The sequence below is a fragment of the Manacus candei genome, unplaced genomic scaffold (assembly GCF_025592945.1).
Source record: "Manacus candei isolate 608988 ecotype Guabito, Panama unplaced genomic scaffold, ASM2559294v1 h1tg000018l, whole genome shotgun sequence".
Taxonomy (NCBI): Eukaryota; Metazoa; Chordata; class Aves; order Passeriformes; family Pipridae; genus Manacus; species Manacus candei.
In genome coordinates, this window is record NW_026138066.1 from 21534978 (window position 1) to 21554811 (window position 19834).

Sequence of the window (19834 nt, forward strand, 5' to 3'; positions counted from 1 at the left end):
TCACTGTGTTGGCTGAACTGCAAAGCAGTAAGGTACCTGTGCAAATTACAGTGTGGTAGAGTGCAGATGGAACTTTAAATACACTAATGCCTTAAAAACAAAGTGTGTTTAGAAATCAAGCTTATAAATATCCTTGTACTACATTCCTTTGCTGGATCTGCACTACTGCAACCTATTGATAGCAGACAGATCAATAAAAATTCAGAAATTAAAAAAAAATAAATCCCCTATTCTTATATATACACTGATGTGTTTTGCTTTATCTGGAATTTCAGGATGCCCTGAGTTTGTGGCCTGCTTTGCTAAAGGCAATGCAGTCTAAATGGAGGACTGATTCATTGCTGACACATGAGAAGGGTTGTTTTTGGCTTGATGCTGGCTTTAAGAGCCAGGAGTAATTTGACACAAGCTGCTGAAGCCCAATTTAATTTACTTCTATATAAACATCTTTCATGAAGGGTATCATAAAATCATTTTTAGGGGTCTCCATTTTAAATCAAAGGAAAGATTGTAAACTGTGAGAGTAAGATTTGGAGGTGGATGTAGAAGGTTTGGATGATGGTATGATAAAGAATTCTTAGAAACAGCAGATGGCCCTCCAAGAGGTATAAGATGATCATGAACAGGACGAGTGTAATGGAGTGGAGAGCACACCCACAGCTGGGAAACCCAGAGAAGTAGAGCCTTTGGATATGTATGAAATTTGGAAACTTCTGTGAATAGTGGTAGAATTTGATGACAGGAATAGTGGGGTTTAGTCTTCTCTTCTTTCAAGGAATCTGCATCTTTCAGGCAGGATTCTGCCTCCAGATGCACTTACACTGAACATCTGAAAAAGGAACTGCAGCAAATCAACTGAGGAACTAAAGTACACCTTACAATGACAGAAGCAGCAGGGACAAGGTTCAAGGCTTCTACAGCACTGTAAGAAATACTTGAAAACACAGGAAGAAGAAGAAAGCTTGCAGGTTGCAGCAAGGCCAGGGTTTCCAATCAGTACACAAAGTGCACTTAAAGACCAGAAACCAAATGAGATTCCAAATCAGAATTTCACAGATGGTTCTATTAATTACAGACTCAGTTGCAGTCTATATGCAACCTTCTGATATTTTTAAAATTTGGATGTTGAAAATCTGATATTCTACTTGTGAGTTAGATGGGATATGAGCTCAAGGATCTCTCTGTAGGAAGGGAATAACAGACAATGAAATCTTTTGGTGCTGAGTGTAATGGTCATTAGCACACAGGTATTTTTTTCCTTCATGTCATTCAAAACTAAATGGCTTTCAGAAATCATCAAGTCTTTCAGGTGCTTCTGCAGGAGGTGGGATGAAGTGCTCATTAATGCAGCTCAATGTAACAGTAAATGAAAGCTTTTGACAGATGTTCACAAAGCTGTCTGCTCCACTTTGTCTGAGAACAATTTATCACATCACCATTTTGGCCTCACTTCAGTTTTTTTCTGGATTACGGTAAAGCAGGAGCAGCAGAGTATTTATTCCTTTTGCTGTCTCATAACTTGGGCAACTACCAGAATTCATCCCTGAATAATTTCCAAATACTCTTCTGGGGAAGAACTCTGCACAAGTACATCAAATCACTGTGTTAGCAACATTGGGAGGAAACCAATTTGCACTTAAAGATAGCCCACACATAGGAAAAATTTCACCCTGAGGCAACTCTACAGGCCATGTTAAGCTACCCAAGGGATCATTATGGTCTGGGGTTTCAAATTTCTTCTGCCTCTGATGAAGAAGCAGAAGAAAGGGAGCTGAACTTAACAGGCATAATATGGACTTACAAGCAGCTGAAGCTGGAAGTGCAGCTTAGTGCTTTCTGTATGACAGTGAAGGAGCAAAGCAAAGTTGAGAACGTTACTGACCTTGTTCCATTGCTAATGAGACGTGCAGAGCTTTTGCAAGTGCAGGAATTTAAACAGTCCACTGTTGATGAGTTCTTCCCAACAGTGAAACCAAAACTCTTCAGCACGTACTGTACACTGTACTGAAACACACTGAGCTCACTCTCAGTACAACAGCTCATTCTTTCTATTTTTTTTGCAGTTACTTTGAAATGAGAAGAGAGAGTCTTGAAAATAATAATTAAAAAAAAAAAAAAAGCCCTGGCTTTCTTCTGTAATTAACAAATCTTATGTATGACCTGGTTCTTTGCTCAGTGGTTCTAGTGTTCTAATGCTTCACACAGCACTCTGCTGTCCCAGTTCCTGCTTTACAGAGATTTGAACAAGGGAAGAGGTGGCTTACAGGTGTTGAAGTCTCCATCTTTAGTTTTCAAACATAATTCACCATACACATCTGAACTTTTGACCCATGTGCTTGTGTTAGCATACAAGTGTTCAAGCTGGATACAGAACAAAGCTAATTTATACAGTGTGACACTTGTTCTCACAACTACATTACCTTCATTAATCAAACTGATTTGCTTTAGGTTGGTTCAGGTAATTTTTACACTCTACTGTAAATATGACTGCTTCTAAAATTTTCCCTTTCAATTACAGACATACCCTATTTTATCTAACACTTTTTACATCTCTAATAGATGAGCTGCGATTCCTGCAGTGCCAGCTTAACATGTTACCACAGAGTACTGCCAACTTCTCCCCTTCTGCTCAAAGTCACCATCCCCACAGCACAGCTGACAAGTGCCTGCACTTTAGCTGCTTCAACACAGAATCTGTTCACTTTTGCTGACAGCTGAATTTAAGCTGCCAGAAGGCAAGAAACAACTAGCTGAGTCCAGTAGTGCTTTCAACCACCACAAGAGTTTGCTGGAATTAATGTGAATCAGAACATTTACTTCCTTACTAGTAGACTACATACATTCAAAAAGACCTGTTTGCATGTATAATGTGTTTTTCTTTAACCTGCAGTCAGCACCAAAGTGCTGACTTCATTTGCTTTACTACTACTGCCACTGAATATGAAGAAAACCCCCCTGCTATGCAGCTGTATAATATTGTTTCTCCTCTCTTTGGCTATTTCTCTCTTTGAGAATATGCTGACAACATCCCTATGAGATAGTGGAAGTAGCAGCATCCTTGTATTATGGACGAGAAAGACCAGAAGGGCAATGGAGTGAAACAAATTATTAAAAGCTGCCCAAAGCTTATATAAAGGAGCAAGGATGTGAATCCTTGTACTAGAGCACACCATCATCTCTGAAGAACATAAGTGTTGTGTGCTTCAGGAGCTTCAGAAACTACACATGAAGTGTTTGGAACACAATGCTCTTAACTCTCCCTATGGTTCTTGTTTACATGGCTCATGGTTTAATGAGATACTTACTTTTGTAAGAATTCATCAGACCCATAAACACTTAGAAAGCATTCCTCCTGGGCTGGGTATTGATTTGTGCAACGGAGGATCTCTACAATTAAGTCATGAGTGATACAGCCAGCTGTAAATAAAGATAGCAAGAAAAATTAATAGTAGCTTGCTAGAGAATTTCAGGCTAGATACTTGAGCAAAGAAAATAAGATTTTTTTCATAAGTCCTAACAACTGCTGCAGACTAGCACCATCAAGAGGAATTAAATCAAGACACACTTAATTTTATTATTTTTTAAATTTTTCTTCAAATATTTTACGTGTCACTGGATCTATGTCCATTTAGAGGAAATTAGCAATTTGTTAGGTAGCTGCAATGAAGACGAGATGAGCAACATTTCCAAGAAGAAAGGAAAAGACAAATGGCAATTTATTTTTCTTTTTAATTTTTCTGATTTACATCTTGGTACATTTCCAATGTGCAAATATGGCCTGATGCAAAAGTTGACTCTGTAGCCAATCATGACACAAGAAGGCTACAGAATTTCACTTGTTGTTTCTGCCATGCACACCTTTTTAGCCATAACAAAGTAGTAAATTTCTACTCAAATGCATTTTATATATATGTCATTTATTATGTCAAAATTATTTAATATATATAACCACATAATATTACAGAAATAAGTATACAATCTCTATAAATTAAGAAGTTCTATGTCAGTTTGTACAACCTGCTGTTAAGAAATACTCCAGCATTTTGAGATTTTTTTTCCAGAGCTACTTCAGCTTTTTAAGACATTTTTCAACCCTTGCCAATACACTTCCTCCCTGTCCATTTTTGAAGAATTGATCAAAAATGAAAAGAAGAGCTGCATAATCTGGAAAATGTCTGATAGGTTTTGTCTTTACAGGCATGCAGAGCACAGTGTACTCACACTGATCCTGCAAGTCTAACTTTCTCTAGCAGAAAAAAAATCTGACTCTTCGGTGAAAAGTCTTCATTAAATGTACAGAGATGGTTTAATAACGAAAAATAAAACCTGGACTTCCTCCACATAGGTAATCTCATTAGCTTTTCTGTTAACAGCTACAGACAAAATAGAATTTCCTTTCTGTTTTTCATTTATTGCTTCAAAAGCAGCAGCCATAGAAGCCCTTTCTGGAAGTTTTAAGTGAACTTTGAGATACATAAACAGAAACTACCTACAAATCCCCAGAAAATAAACATGTAACCCAGCTTTGTGTGTTGACTAATTTACACTGGTCCAGGTTCAGACACCTGGTTCAAACTGAGTCTAACCAACCAATTTCATCAGGATTAATGAGGTTCTGAATTACCCATTTGCCCACAGCAGCCAATTTCATAGAAAAAAAAATAGAACAGAATAGAATAGAATTCTGGTTCAGAATTGCCATGCTATTATTTTAGAACAAACCAAGAAATATAAAATTGTTTTTGCAGGGAAGTTTAAGGGGATATAATACTGAGAAAAAAACAGAGAACAGATGATGTTTTTAGGGGAGGGGGCTGTGACAGAAACAGATAAATAAAACAGAGTTGGTTACCACAGCTAGCTTGCTTTTTGGTTTGGTCATCCCCAGGGAAAAACAAATCTACCAATGGATTCAAAAGCGTCTCCTAAAAATGTTCATTTTCTTTGAAAAACGGTTTTTCTTTTGCTCTGAAAGTCTCTTCAGTTACACATTTTCTACCAGTTTTACTAGTTTTAAACATTTAGCCCTCTGACAACTCGTTGTTTTAAGCATAGTTGGTTTGACACAAACTACAGTGCCTCTTTGCTAAATTTATACACTCCAGAAAACAAAGAATGACACTGAATCTTGAATTAAAATTGTAACATGCACTTTTCTCAGGTCACTCCTTGGAAAAAATATGAAATTTGCTAGTATCATTTGTACTCTCTAGACTCATTCTCCTTTCCTTTCTCTGCCAAAGGTTTTTGCATAACTCAACAATTCTTTATATTAGATGGAGCAGAAAAGTGTACTCCCTCCCTGCACTTTACCCTTATCACTTACTTAGTCTGTAAGCAAGTTTGGGATAGAACTGTTTCTTACATCCCCTTTCAGTTTTAGCTGTGCCTTCTAAAGAGATTTTGTGAACAAAGTTAAGCAGACTGAAAAAAAAATCAAACAATCTGTAATGTTAAATGATAAAACATTTGCCAGTAATTAAGATTTTTGCTTTACAGGGAATTTCGATGTAGATCCCTTGCCTGGCCGACAGAAGGGCTGGAATTACTACCTTCTGGTCCAAGTGTTCCAAGATTTTCCATGGCATCCACAAAACATTGGTTTGAGATGATACAATCTACTGTTTTTCTAGGCTTTCCAATAACTATGTAGATGTTCTCAAATCAAGCAGAAAACTTGTGAAGTCTCTAAGTCTTGGCTATCTTATTTATGAAGTTGTTTTTTTTTTTTATGTGTGACTGACATTCTGTAAAGCTTTGGATTTTCAGCTTTCAACCTGCCACACAAACTAGTACTCAGCCTGTTACAGCCAAATAATTCCTTGACAACTGAAGAAATGATTCAGAAAAAAAAAAAAAGACTATCACTTAATGAAACAGAACAGGAAGAGAGGGGGAAGAAGATGTAATTTATTTCATTTTTGCATATGTTGCAGGAATAAAAATTACCAGAGCTGGAATTAAGAATTCTCTCTTCATGAGAGGTACAGGATGCACAGGAGCAGTGGCAGCTTCCCACAGTCAGCAGTGACAGAATAATCTAGGCTAGGAAGAACCTCAGTAGGTCCATCTATTCCAGCCTCTTCCCCTCCACAGGGGAATCAACACTGAATTCAGATCAGCTTGTTTAGAGTTTTATCTTATAACACCTTAAAAGCCTCCAAGGCTGGAGACTCCACAAACTCCATGGGTAAACTGTTCCAATTAGCAATTATTCTCCTCTATTCTTTCCACCTAGTTGGAATTTTTCATTTTATGACTGATGTACCTTCCCAGACCTGCACACAACCTTGGGTGCAGAGGAGTTTCAGCACTGTAGATTCTTAAGTTTTACATTCAAAAACAGAGTCAAGGCTGTGAGAAGTTCCAAGACTATATAAGGGCTACCCCTACACTCTAAATTAGGCACAAACTTGAATTCCTCCTGGATGAAAGTCTGAATGATGGCCCATTTGGGACTGCCAGAATTGACCCCAATTGCAACAAAAGAAAGTAGAGATCTACACATTATAAGAGTTTTATATTTAACATAATATTAATTTTACAGCAAATATACTCACTGAACGTGCTTGACAAAGTTTGGACTCAAGACTCCCATAAGGCTTGCTCTCCAAATATCTTTCCAGACAACAAATGCATTTTGTTATCATCTCCATGGAACTCAGTTGTGGAAGGATATGGACACCTCAATCACTTACCTTGTTGTGTAAGAAGTACAGGAGATGGTGAAAAATCTGTCCAAACACTGATTCTGAATTTTGTTCCACCAAGGATATGGTCTGGGAACCTTGTTGTGACACTCCAGATTTTCCCGGTATTTGTCTTTAAGTCAGAAGCAGGATAGGCATTTCTGATTCTGGAAAGTAAATGTAAAGAAATCATGTCTAAATGGGTTTGTATTTTTTATCTCTTTTAAGAATAAAACACAAATTCTAGAAGACACGTATAAGAACAGCACATAAAGAGTTGCTAGAATAAAACTCTGTTTACCCATTACATTAGTGAGATAACCACATATCAGATAGCACACATAACTACATCTTTTACTTTTAGGAAAACCAGCAGTAAAATCTTCATAAACTTGACAGCATCACTGCTGAGCTTGATCTCAGTGACACCAAAAGGAGTTTAAACAGAGATTTCAGTGTACGTTGAGCAGAGTAGAAACAATGGTGCTCAAATATATACTTAAATAACTGAGTATTAACACAAAACTAACCAAGGGCACGTGCTGTGACTAGGACAGCTACACAAAATGAACACAGGAGCATGCTTCCTATGCAAAACCTTAAGCAGTCTCTATTTTCACAACTCTCTCAAATCCAATCTGAAATCCTCATTACCAAAACCCTGGGTATTTATATAAATGTCTGTAGAGCACAGTAACTGTTACAGTCATTGAGTCCCTCTGATATATCATTACCTATAAAATACACTGCCCCTTCTCCTTCCAATTACCATGGACTTGCAGAAACTAATTCCTCCTGAGGTACCATTTCCTAATGAACACTGGTCACAGGTATTATGTCTGTCATCTGAGATTCAATTTGCTTTTTAAGCAAATACACTTTGCAGCTGCAGGTAAGGGTACATACTGTACCAGCTGAAGCTTCACATTTCACTAATTGCCCTGAATATTTAGTAGCTAAACTTCAACATGCTGTATTAAGCATACTGCATTCTCTTTTGTTTGTTAGTTCAAGCAGCATTTTGTAGCTTCTGGGTTGGCAGAGCTTTATACCATCCCTGATTACAGTGTATTTTGAACCATGGTTCTCACCTAAAAGTCTTCATTGCTATGTTACCCTCACCTCAGAGCTGCTGCCCAAGTCTCTTAACAATATGAACTACTCTTGTGTGCCATGCATTTCTACGATATGAGAAGGAAAAAAAAAAGCTCAGGTTTCCAAAATTAATAATCCAGTCAAGCAGCCCATTTCTTATAATGAAAAACTAGGGGGCATGATGTTTCAGTGGGGTAGGAGGAAATGAGGCTTGACAAGAGAACCTCCAGTACAAGGTAGATTTACACTCATCGTTTAAACCCATTATACTGCAGAGGCTGTTTGGATGACCTACGTAGCTGATGTCAGTCTATTTTCTTTGTGTGCAAGGTACATATAAAACTTTCCCCCATCACCAAATTCACTCCTGAAGGCTGTTTCTGTGAGAAGGCCAAGGACTCAATAAGGCTGGAAATTTCACTACCCTTTCTTCCAGCATCAAATTAACAGGCTGTGTACACACACGGGGCATGACTCACCTCCTCGACTCACTGGCAGTCACTTCAAAACTAAGAGAACCTCATCTCCTTCCCTACCCACACACTGCTTATATTTTAGGATAAATGTGGGGACACAAATTTGCTTTTCATGATTTTCAGCTGAAAATGCATCCAGTTTCAGAAAGCGTTGCTCATTTATGGTCATCTACTATTTCCATGTGACTAAAGGGCTTCTGGCCTGAGCAGGTGGGCAAAACACACCCATTGCAAGACTTGGTATGTTTAGGTCTTCCAAAGCACAGCTGAATTATTATACAAGTATTACGTGAAGAAAATCTCGTGTAACTTGCTTTCTGTGCTGCAACAATTCAGCGTATGTGGAAAGTACTAACATTTACAGGGATTTGCCATTTCACAGCATTTCATAACACGATGCATTTCTCAGCAGTGCAGAGCCCATTCCTGAAGATGGTGGGAGGTGGAGGAAACTCTGCATTTTGCAGCACAGAACCCTGAGACTATTGGCATCTTGGTATCAAACTCACTTCAGGACATGTTCTGAAGCCATCCATGGATGAATGCTCACTACAGCTATGCTCATAACTGTAGAAGTAACATGATAAAGTGATTTTGCAGACTGATTTATGGTTATGTACAACCAAATGTTTCAATTATAGACCTCTACCTGTACAAGTATTACCCAGAGAAAAACATGACGGGTTTCTATTTGAGTTACATGTTGGAGCTGCAAGTATGCATGACACAGAGTTTGAATTATACATCTTGCCTCTGACATATGAAACTGCCAGCAATTGAGATTCATTGGGGACCTTGAGCATCCTTAGAAGGATGCTCATTTGGCAAGACTGAGTATGTAAGTTGTTTGAAAATTTATGACTTTTTTGGTCTTTTGGTTGCTGTGACCTTTTCTCCTAAACATGCTTTTCTGTTTATTTAATAGAAGAAAAGCAAAGGTTGTTCTTATTTTCTTTTTAAGAGTATTTGCTTGGGATGCACAAGAAACAAGTTCCTGTAAAGCAGCAATGGCTTATTTCTATTTATCTTTTAGCCCTGTAAATAAAACCATTTATTCAAAAATCAATAGAAAGCTTTTCCTATAATTAGAATGTTTAGACATTAAAAAAATCTGAAAATCTGAGATGAAAATGTCATATGAAATGTGCCTTCATGCATCTCATGGTAGAAGAATTGGGTTGGAGTTCAGCCTGAAAAACTGTGGAAAAGTAGAAAACTGAGATGTATGTGACTGAGTATGCTTTGAAGATGACCATCCACCCCATATGAATACATAATATATTCACTGTTAATTTCAGTGCGACATCAAACTAGGTTTTGTGGTTGGATTTTCTTTCCCCTTAAGAGAAGTAGACTTGGCTGACATTGAACAAAATCAATTCATTAAGGTCTAATAAAAAAAAAAGCAGCTCTCTATTTTCCAACTAGGTTTCTGGTGGGAAAAGCATGCATTTGTGCTAACAACTTGACAGTGTGATCAGTGAGTATCTACAAAGGCAAATGAATCTGCACAGATGGTCTAAAAGCTCATATTTCTTAGTGTGCTTGGATTTCAACACAATTTCTTTTTCTGAAGAAGATTAAGAAAGTAAAAAAAGTTCAATCCCATTAAGCCAAGCTATTAACTGTAACGGTAAACAATAATTAAAGGAGGTTTTGTCACTTGCTTAGTCTCACTTTTCATCATGACAGTAGGTCGAAATTCTGTTCTCAGTCAGTTTCTCCAACTTTTTTTCCTGCTCTGAGCTACACAGGCACTAATATTATGCAAAACAACGACAGAAAAAGGATCTTAAGTTTTATACGCTATAAGCCACCAACACTGAAGAGTTAAATGTACTTATCACTGATAAAAGACAGTTAAGAGAGAAAATATTTTTTTAACTAACATTTCTTTGTGTACTTTAATCTTTAAACCAAAATTAGAAGTGTTTCCTTATTTCAGTAGATACTGGAATTATGGTATTGTTCAGGAATGCAGTGTGTGGTGGCTTTACCTTGGGTGGATGCCAGGTGCCCACCAAGCTGCAGGGGGAGAAAATAAGATGGGAAAAAGCCCTACTGGGTCAAGATAAAGGTGGTTTAATAAAAGCAAAAGCAAAGGTTGCATACGGAAGCAAAGGAAAACAAAATATTTATTGTCTACTTCCCATCAGCAGGCAATGTTCAGCCCCTTTCCAGGAAGAAGGGTTTCAGACAAATGTAATAACAAATTACATCGTCATCACCCCTCCTCTCCTCCTCTTCCTTTGTCTCAGCTTTTACTGCTGAGCAGACATCATATGTTAAGGAATTATATGTTTGATCAGTTTGTGTCACTCCTCCTGGCTATGCCCCCTCCCAAGAACTTGCCCACTCCCAACCTACTGGTGAAGGGGAATGTTGGAGAGACAGCCTTGATGCTGTGGGAACACTGCTCAGCAGCAGCCAAAACACTGGTGTTTTATCCACACCTTTCTAGCTGCCAAGGCACAGCCCAGCTCTACGACAGCTGCTATGGGGAAAATTAACTCCATCTCAGTCAGACTCCATACACAGGCATAAACAATCCAATTAATATAAATAAATGAAATGTGATAGTTGGTTGAATGAAGTTTGTTTCATTACTTACTTCTCCACTGCGTTGCAAAAACCAACTGTGTTTTCATTACTTCCTTGATTTGCTTCAACCAGCTGGATAGACCAACCTGCACCCTAAAAATACAAAGAGAAAGCAGAGCTCTTACATAGATATCAGAAGCAGGATCATGAGGTTAACCTTGCATTTGGTTCCATGAGAGCTACCTTTCATACTTTATCATTCTTCCCTTGATTGATGGAGTTCCAAATAAACACAAATGACCCCGTTTTGACTGCACTCTAAATGCTTTCAGAGAAAAAACACAAAGGCACAAAGCATCAGCTACCCTGGGTAACAACAGATTTTCTTCTCCATGCAGAACATCAGGAATTATAAAGCTTTCAAAATTCACCTAGTGTCAGAGCACAAATAACTCTAAATGCAGAAGTTGTATGTTGAGTGTACAAAAGGGAGAGGGGGTAAACTGAAGCTTATACTGCAGTGCATTTTAGTCCTTATTTTCTCTCCTTATGGCCTTCCAGGAAGCTCAGGATCCCCTCAAACTCTATGAATCATTCACAGAAGTCCTTAAGACAGATAATAGGAAGCCAGAATATTCTGTTGAACATGAAAAATCCCCAAATGTTTTCTGTGCACTTTGGAGACCAGAGGTCTTGAGCCACTATTTTGGGTCAGAGGACCCCTTTGTCTGTTTGCCATAGAACCTTTCAGTCAGAACATTACCTCCAGGAAAGAACTTAATACTATTATATCTGCAAGCCCATTCTGTTGCAGGCAGAGAGATACATGAGGCTTTTAAAGCCTTTCAGAAAGAGAAGCAACTAATAACATGTCACAGAGGAGGAAACTGAGACGTGGCAAAAGATTTATTTTATAATTTTAGTAATAAAAGTATGGAAATTTGTAATCATCATAATAACTAATGAACAGAATTTAAGATTCTTTTTGGCTGGACAAGGAAGTGCAACATGCATGAAAAGATGCAGGCTGGAAATATTACATGATCATATTATTACACATTATTTTTCAACAGGACTTGAGTCCCTACTCATTGCAAATATCTGAAAGAGAGCAATGAATGAAACAGAATTGTGTATGGAGAGAATTGATGACAACAGGGATGAAGTAACAGAATGCATTCCTTGATGGTTGGATTCTATCTTTTTCAATACACAGATTTATCACATTATGCTAATCAAGTCATCTGAACCATCCTTCCCAAATATGAACACTAATTGTGTATTTCTCCTTTCTGGAGCACCCAAAACAAAATCATGAAGTTTGGTCTGATGATTGTACTCAGATAGAGATGTCAGTCTTCTTAATAACTCTGAAAACATTAGCTTCTAAAACTAGGTTCTAAATAAACAGATAAATATATTACTTTTTAGGTTGTATTTCAGTTTTCTTTCTAATATAGAAAAAATAGCATCTCCTTTCACCAGGATATTATGAAGACAGTTTACTATTTTTGAACATCTGACCTGGTGATGACAAGACAGGAGAAATTCAAAGTTTCCTTTATTACAGTGGACATATTTTGATTAGCACACATTAAATAAAGCCCAGGGCCATACGACTGCATCCAAGAGCTAAGGATCAGAGTGACAGTATAATTTCAGCCAATGTGAATGTTTTATCTTGCCTGCCTAGGACCTATCTCAATTCCAACCTCCACGTATTCTTTCCATTTCACTCTGCAATCTTGGTTCTCATCTCTTACTACTTGGATGTATCATTTCCTCATCTTGAACCTCACAAATTCAATCTGTGCTCATTCCTTCTTTCACTATCATGTTCCACTTTTTCAACCACTCTGATAGTCTTCAGTTGGCATCAGCTCTGTCATCCCACAGCACTTCTTGCCTTTTCCAAAACTCCCAGCCCAGAAGCAATGAGTTACTACTTTACAGTAGTATTTTCCCTCTCTCAATTTTCTTTCACTTTTATTTCCCCTTATCATCTCAAAGTTCAGCTGCCATCCCCTTGCCTTGGCTCTCTTTCTATCCTGACGTGGCTGTTTCTCCCTGAAGGAATTCCTGTGACCACACCGATTTTTATGCTACAAATCAATTCTCTCCTCTCTCCCATTTCTTCCTCTCCTCACTAAACAGCTCCAATACTTCCCTGGCTTAATCAAATCCTCCCACATATTTGATTGTAGTCGCCCTTGACTCAACTCCTCTCCTCTTCCCTCCTCTACAATTCTCTCCTCCTCCATCACAGAAGCGTTTGTGCCTGTTTTTATGTGCCTGCTTCCTGTAGCACCTCTTCTTCCCATACCACAATTTAATCTCCTCCTGCTCATTTGTATCCCACTATTTTCTACTTTTCTCGTGAGAGGACTTGTTCTTTTCATCATGATGTCAGCATGTTTTGGTTTTCCTGTTATAAATAAAAAGCAACAACAGCCTTTTGTCTCTCCACCTATTCATCCCCTCCTCTTTTGTATTCATCACTCAAATTCCAAAATGTGGTGCACAGGATTAGTCTTAAGAGCTCCTGTCCTCAGATATATTTCCCCCTGCTGCCTCCCCATCTGTCTGGGCCTGCATATGTTTACTTCTGTAGTTCTCCCTATTCACAGGCATAGAAACAAGTCAATCAAGTGTCTCTTCCCCTTTGCTTTAAGATACTGTGATCACTGGGAGTTAAAAGCAGAAAGTAAACCCAAACTGTCTTTTAATATTCATGGTGCAGAGGTATCCTGTAGGCTATTTCAGGATTCCTATAATGATTCAGAAAGCTAACAAGGACTGGAGGAAAGGGTGGATTTATCATTTTCTTTTTCCTTCTCTATGTCAGGATTTTGAAAGAAAGAAAATGAGGACAGATATAACATCAGAGAGTCATGAGAGTCCCATAAGACATGGTTGTTAAAAAAGGCAAAATCACAAATAGAGCTATGAACACCTGATGGAAGAGGAAAAAAGATAAAGGATTTGCCTCAAAAAGACAGCTCTAAGAGTGTGTGTCATAGGATCCAGTTTCCACAGTTATAGCAGACGTGTCTGTTTTTAGAAAATAATTATATATGCACACGTAAGTGCATGCAGAACATGGTGAAGGCAGGATAGGGTATGTTTCATCTGTCAGGATCAGAATACGTCAGCCAAGCTAGACACGCAGACAACCATCTAATTCAACAAAAGATTTAGATTCAGCATAATGTTGTTATTTTGAATCTCAGGTTTCATATCAGACCATAAAGATTCGTCATCATCTTACCTCTTTCAAGCACATCTTACTCTACATTTCCGTACTTATCCTTCTGTGGTAGTTTTATGGTTCAGTGAGCCAAAAAATTAGCCTACTGGAGCATTCTAGACCATAATCTAGATTCTCTTCTGGTATAAAATGCTTTTGCTTCCCCCGAGGCATAAATGTTTCATTTTTCATAAGGTTTTCAAATTAAGTGCTTCTAATCCACGTTGCAACAGTGTGAGGGAATACACAAACTACAAGGACACAAACGAGAACAAAAAATTTTAAGGACTGTTAATATAAGTGAATTTCAATACCTCTCTGTCATGTCCAGAACCATAGGGCCAAGTAGGTCCTGTGCTGCATCTTCTGGAAGTGTTGGTGAAACGAGTTTCCCCATTTCCACTTTCATCTCTCCCTTCTTGCCCAAATGGACGGTTGTCTAAGAAAACGGGACATTGAGCATCTGTGTTGTCAAAGCCCATGGGAAAACCCTGACTTGTGTTGCCTCCTTCCACAGCTGAACCAAACACATTTGTGACTGAATTTACACCACTCCACCCACAGAGTTCTCTCCCTTGACTGTAGGGGTAGGGATCCACCAGAGAGGAGTTTCTGTAATCAGACAGCAAATAAGATCTGAATCCAGCCGCAGGTGACACTGTGCCTTGCTGCCAGTGAGAAATTGGATTTTCAGGGTTAGGTTCTCCATAAGCAACTAGAGGCTGACCATAAAAATGCTGGCCAGGCACATTCAGACCAAAGACATCTGATGGGGAAAAGATTTCTTCATGATGATGTGAGTGTGATGAACCATAAAAAAAAAATTCATTGCTAACTTCATCAACTATTCGATCAAATCCTAGAGGGATCTGTCCATCAGAACCAGAATGGTACACTGGGTAAGATGCTTGGTCCCCAGCCTGTCCTTTATGGAATTCATTGTGTGAGAAAGGCACCCTTCCGAAGTATGCCATGGTTCATTCTTCTTTTCAGTCTTATTAATCTTCAGGAAAGTCTCATATGAGTTCCAAGGTCAAGAGAGCAATGTTCAGAACTGGAGCTACACACCACTGAAATGAAACACAAAATAAAGGTTAATCCCCAAAATATCTAATATGATGAAAGCAGTACACTGCAGTATACTTTTTTGCTTTAGAGCTTTCTCCATAGGGTGGAAATATTTCTTCATGTAGAGCTTGAATATTCTTTTGCCTGATCCTTATTTCCAGACATATTTTTATTATTACTATTGTTGTTGCTATTATTAAATAATAGTAACAAATAATAACAAATTCATTCTATTATTATCCTTGACTCCTAAATATAGCAACAGGATGCTGGAAACAATTGATCTAAATATTAAGATACTAATTCTGACAAACATTAAAGAAAATCTCCGTGTTTTTTTCATTATTTTTACACTTGGATGCCACACAATGCAGGGACGTAAACCAAGTAGCTAGGAAAGCTTTGTAATAATGGTTCTCAGTTTCATTCACATCTTCCTCTTCCTTGTGCTTCAAATTTCTTCATATTCTACCACTTTTTATCTTAGTGTAATAAGGTGAAGAAAGTTAAGAGAACATAGAAGACTCCAATTAATATTCAAAACACTCCACCCCAAAATCTTAGATATGCCATATAGAAAGGAGGAAAAAAAAAAAGATAAATAAATCAATTTCAGCCTTTTTTGTTTCTTTGTTTTACAAAAAAGATTTATCTTCAAAGCCTGAGGCCGTATCTTTAGTAAATTAGCAGGCAAGGGCATGAGCTTCTGCAGCAGCTCACCATCATTCATGCTGTTACTAGCAAGCTTCCTGACCTAATTTTGGCATGTGCCAAGTACTCCTCTGGTTCAGATGGGCAGCATGTACTAGAAACTGCTGTCAGCAGGCATGAGGGTATCTCTTTTTTTAGGAAGGGAGTTTAGTTCTACAGTCACAATCTATTCTGGGCCACTGGCCCTCAAGGCCTTGGCCTGTTTCATTTACCGATACAAATGTAGCCTAAAAAACACAGATGACACAGAACAGCAATACCACATACAGCACACTGTTGTGCTAGAGTACTTTATCACATAAACGAAACAGAAACATCTGATTTAATAATTCAATGAAAAATGTATTCCCTAGCAGGAAAAGAAAAAGCTATTGAGATAAAAAATGTGCTCAGAAATTGCTAAAGCTTAGCTCCACAAATAGCTTTTCCATTATGTCTCCAAGATATTGTATTAGTTTAGATAATAGCACCTTGCACAGAAAATCTATGTTACAACAGAACGTACACACACAGTTTTATTTATTTTTGTTTCATTTTAAGTCCAACTCTAGGTGACATAAGCTTCTGTCACCCACCGTGGGGAATGAGAAGCGAAATGAAAACTTAAATGGGCTGAAATGAAATCTCCAACTTAGAGGTTGAACCACTCTTTTAAGAACTCAGCTTGGTAATGCCATGTGTTGCGTGCTTTGGTTTGCTTTAACCATGTTGAAAAAAAGAAAGGCATTGGTGAAATTACACTAAGCCAGATAACCAAAATGACAGACACCATTTTGATTTGTGATCTAAACTTCAATTACAGTCTTTCCACCTTTCTCTGAGAGCAAACTCTAAAGTATACTATGTCTTTAGATAAAGATTGCACCATTTTTTCAGAAAAAAAAAAAAAAAGAATAGCAACAGGAATTTTTTTGTATGAAATTGTCCCCATTTACAACTTCAGTTGTAAATTTGTAACTTACAGTTTCACTTCTACAGCAGGTAAATAAAAGAAGGAAAACAAGAAAGGAAAGGATATAGCCATTAAATCAAGAAGTCTAAGGTCTTTGATTCTTTTTTAATCCATCTCAAAAACTTGAATTTAAGGAAAATTACAAGATAAAATAATGATATCTCTCTCCAGCCCCATCTTCCTTAAAAAAGCTTGGTTACCTGGAAGACTATAATTCAGGCACAGAAAATACATTACCTTTCACACCCTTTCAACTCTTCCTAAAATATTTTGTTCACATTTCAAACAAATTCTGCCGATGATGACACATAAATGCCTAACAACCAACCTTGCTCATTTACCACTAAGGCTTCATCTACACCTCTGCAACAAATATTCACACACACAGAGCCCACCTCCATCTATCTGTGTATCAATGCTTATCTCCTGTGCTCTCCATACTGCTCAGGAGAATGATTGCTTCCCCAGTGGTCTTTAAAAGCACAGAGTTTAGCTACAGTGCCCAAGGTTGGTCCGTGTATTCCGCCCCCTGTTCTCCTCAACCTGGGAAGCTCCTGTGAGCAATGGGAAGATTGCACAACTAGCTCCCTCTCCCAGCCTGGATCAGGGCAGAGGAAGGGGCTGGCAGGGAGCAGACACTCCTACAGCACTGTTTGTTTCTTTCATATAGGCTTGTATTTAAAATTAACCATTTAGACGGGAATCTTGGCATGCCGTGGTGTAAATCTCACTGGTTTAAGTCTCACATCCAAGTTCAGTTGGAACAACCAGGCTCTGCATTAGGGTCGAATTCCGATCTTTTTCCAAGCAGCATACAAAATTCAGGAAGTGATTTGGCTCTTTGCCTGTCACTATTACATCATTTGAATCACACAAACCGCATTGATAAAGCTGAATTTTCAAAAATACCTAATGAGAAAAAATTGATATGCTTTCTAAAAAAAAAAAAAAAAAACAAAAGAAAAAAAACCAAAAAAAACCCCAAAAAACCCAACAAACAACCTAAGTTTTTGGGTTAATTTTCTTTGCCTTGTGGTTTCTGAATTCACATTTTGGAGGGTTTGGCTTTTTTCCTCCTACAGCTATGAACCCTCCCTTTCCTTTTAAATGACAGCTGCGTTTCCACATAACCATGTGGTTCTGGGATCAGGGGTTTTAAGAGAGAATCTCAACGAGCATTCTAAAATACTCATTACAAACCAAGAGACTTGAAAGCAACACACAATGCTCACAACATGTGAGCCATCCAAGCACATGACAATACTTCCCAGACTTCAGCATGCACATGCATTCCACAAAGCCTGGCACATTGTGGGCTCACTTTTCCATTTCACTGGAGCCCAGGAGGAGACGACTGGGCCACTTGCTAAGTGGTAAGAATCATCTGTTGCAACTTCTTACCTGAAACACATAATTCGTTTGAAGAATATTCAGTCTCCTGTGTTTTCCTGTTCACAGACACATTTAGATGACCTATGTGCTTTCAGTATCAAGGGGGTGTAACTTTTTCGTCAGAGGCCTTCCTTCCTGTTTAACCGGTTTACCAGGGTGGTGATGAGTCTTTCCCAAGTCTTCCTTCAGGGAAAGTTGAAACAGAAGTAACAATAAAAAGGTAACACCTTATCTGTTCCCTTTCTCAATTTGGGAACCCAACCTTTTTTTTTTTTTTTTTAAACAGGGTGGTAGGTGATCTCACTTGCAGTACAGGTTGCACACATGCTTAAAATAACACCTTTACGGAGGGAAAGACTTGTCTCTTAGGAAGACTTCTGCACAAGAAAAGGATTCAAAAACTTCATCTTGACACAGCTTCCATCTATCTGTGCTGGTGGCACATGCTCTGAAAGGAGCTCCCAACTCCACTGACAGGAGATGGTGATGGGACAGATCTTTGATGGCAGAGAGGCCCTCTGGCTTTGGCTCCTCAGTACACAGAGTTGGGGTAGCCTAATGTGGGAAGAACCTCTCTTATGCTGGGATATTTCTCAGGGACCAATGAGGACTTGGCCCTCCTCAAAGGGCTTGGTTAAGAGCTGGAGTAAACACAGCACTGGTCACATACATCTTCCTAGACCTCCAAGAGCCCAGGACCCTCCATAAAAGGGAGCAGCACAAGCTGCTCCAGGCACAACACAGAGTTCCCCGAGGGACCATCTGCCTTCACACTTCATACCATTCCTTAAAAAGGTATAAATTGCTCTACTCAAGTGGCTATTCAGAACTCAAACAAAATCCCAGCCCTAGTCCAATCCTGTTACTTCAAGGTTGTTACAGGCAAGAAAATACCAGCAAAAGCAGTGAGGGAGTAAGTATCAACAAAACAGTATTTCAGTTACAAAAAGTCATGCAGTAAGACTGAACAGATTAGGACAAAGTATTTAAAGTTAATAATTAATATCAGATATCTTATATCTGATATACTGAAGTAATAATGTGATAAAGCATTAAAGGAAAATCCCTACCCTTCAAAGTATAAAAGCAGTCAGTGATGTCATTGTGATTTAAAAGCAGATAGACAAGGACAAAACTTATTTCAGTTGGTGAAAGGTGATGCCTTTTTTGTCATATATTCTCCAACCCTTAAAATGTCAACTTGCTCCACAAACAATTTGGTGGCATTTGTGCTGTGCTGTAGTCATTGCCAATGATTACTGTGAAGTGATCCTGAGAGAGAGGAACACACCAATTTTAGGAGCTGCCATTTCAGAGTTTATGGCAGTGTGATGCTGCTTCATCTCACAGTGATTGGACACAGCAAAAGGAGGAGGATCGAGAGAACAGGAAATATGCGTGGGAAGAGCTCATATTTCCCAAGCACACACAGAGGGTGATAGGGATAATACAAACTGAGGTGGGACCCGTCCCCCTCTCTCCCCACGGTGATTTCCAGGAGAAGGCTACAAAGGCTTTTCCTGGGAAACTCTGAAAATTTTCAGAATTATATTAGGCTTTTAAGGTGGCCACTATTTTTCTGTTTTCCGCTTCCCATCAAAGGAGTAGGCAGGAAACTGCTGAGTCACTTTCTACCCTAATTCCTCCTAGAACTGCCAAGAAC

The 19834-nt window shown here is 38.5% G+C and overlaps 1 protein-coding gene across 2 annotated transcripts in view; it reads right to left on the minus strand.

Moving 5' to 3' along the window:
• The window catches only part of PIK3C2G (phosphatidylinositol-4-phosphate 3-kinase catalytic subunit type 2 gamma), a 206915-nt gene extending 188623 nt beyond the window's left edge, over nt 1-18292 (minus strand). Inside the window, exons 1-5 of one of the 2 annotated variants that reach the window (XM_051784414.1) lie at nt 18181-18292; nt 14363-15118; nt 10872-10954; nt 6699-6856; nt 3306-3417 (exon numbers count right to left, since the gene is read on the minus strand). In XM_051784414.1, the coding sequence (XP_051640374.1) occupies nt 3306-3417; nt 6699-6856; nt 10872-10954; nt 14363-15022 (1013 nt within the window). In that variant the 5' untranslated portion in view covers nt 15023-15118; nt 18181-18292. Of the gene's footprint in view, nt 1-3305; nt 3418-6698; nt 6857-10871; nt 10955-14069; nt 14116-14362; nt 15119-18180 lie in introns of those variants that run through there. The other variant, XM_051784415.1, reaches the window with a different exon arrangement.
• Between the last annotated feature and the right edge of the window lie 1542 nt (nt 18293-19834).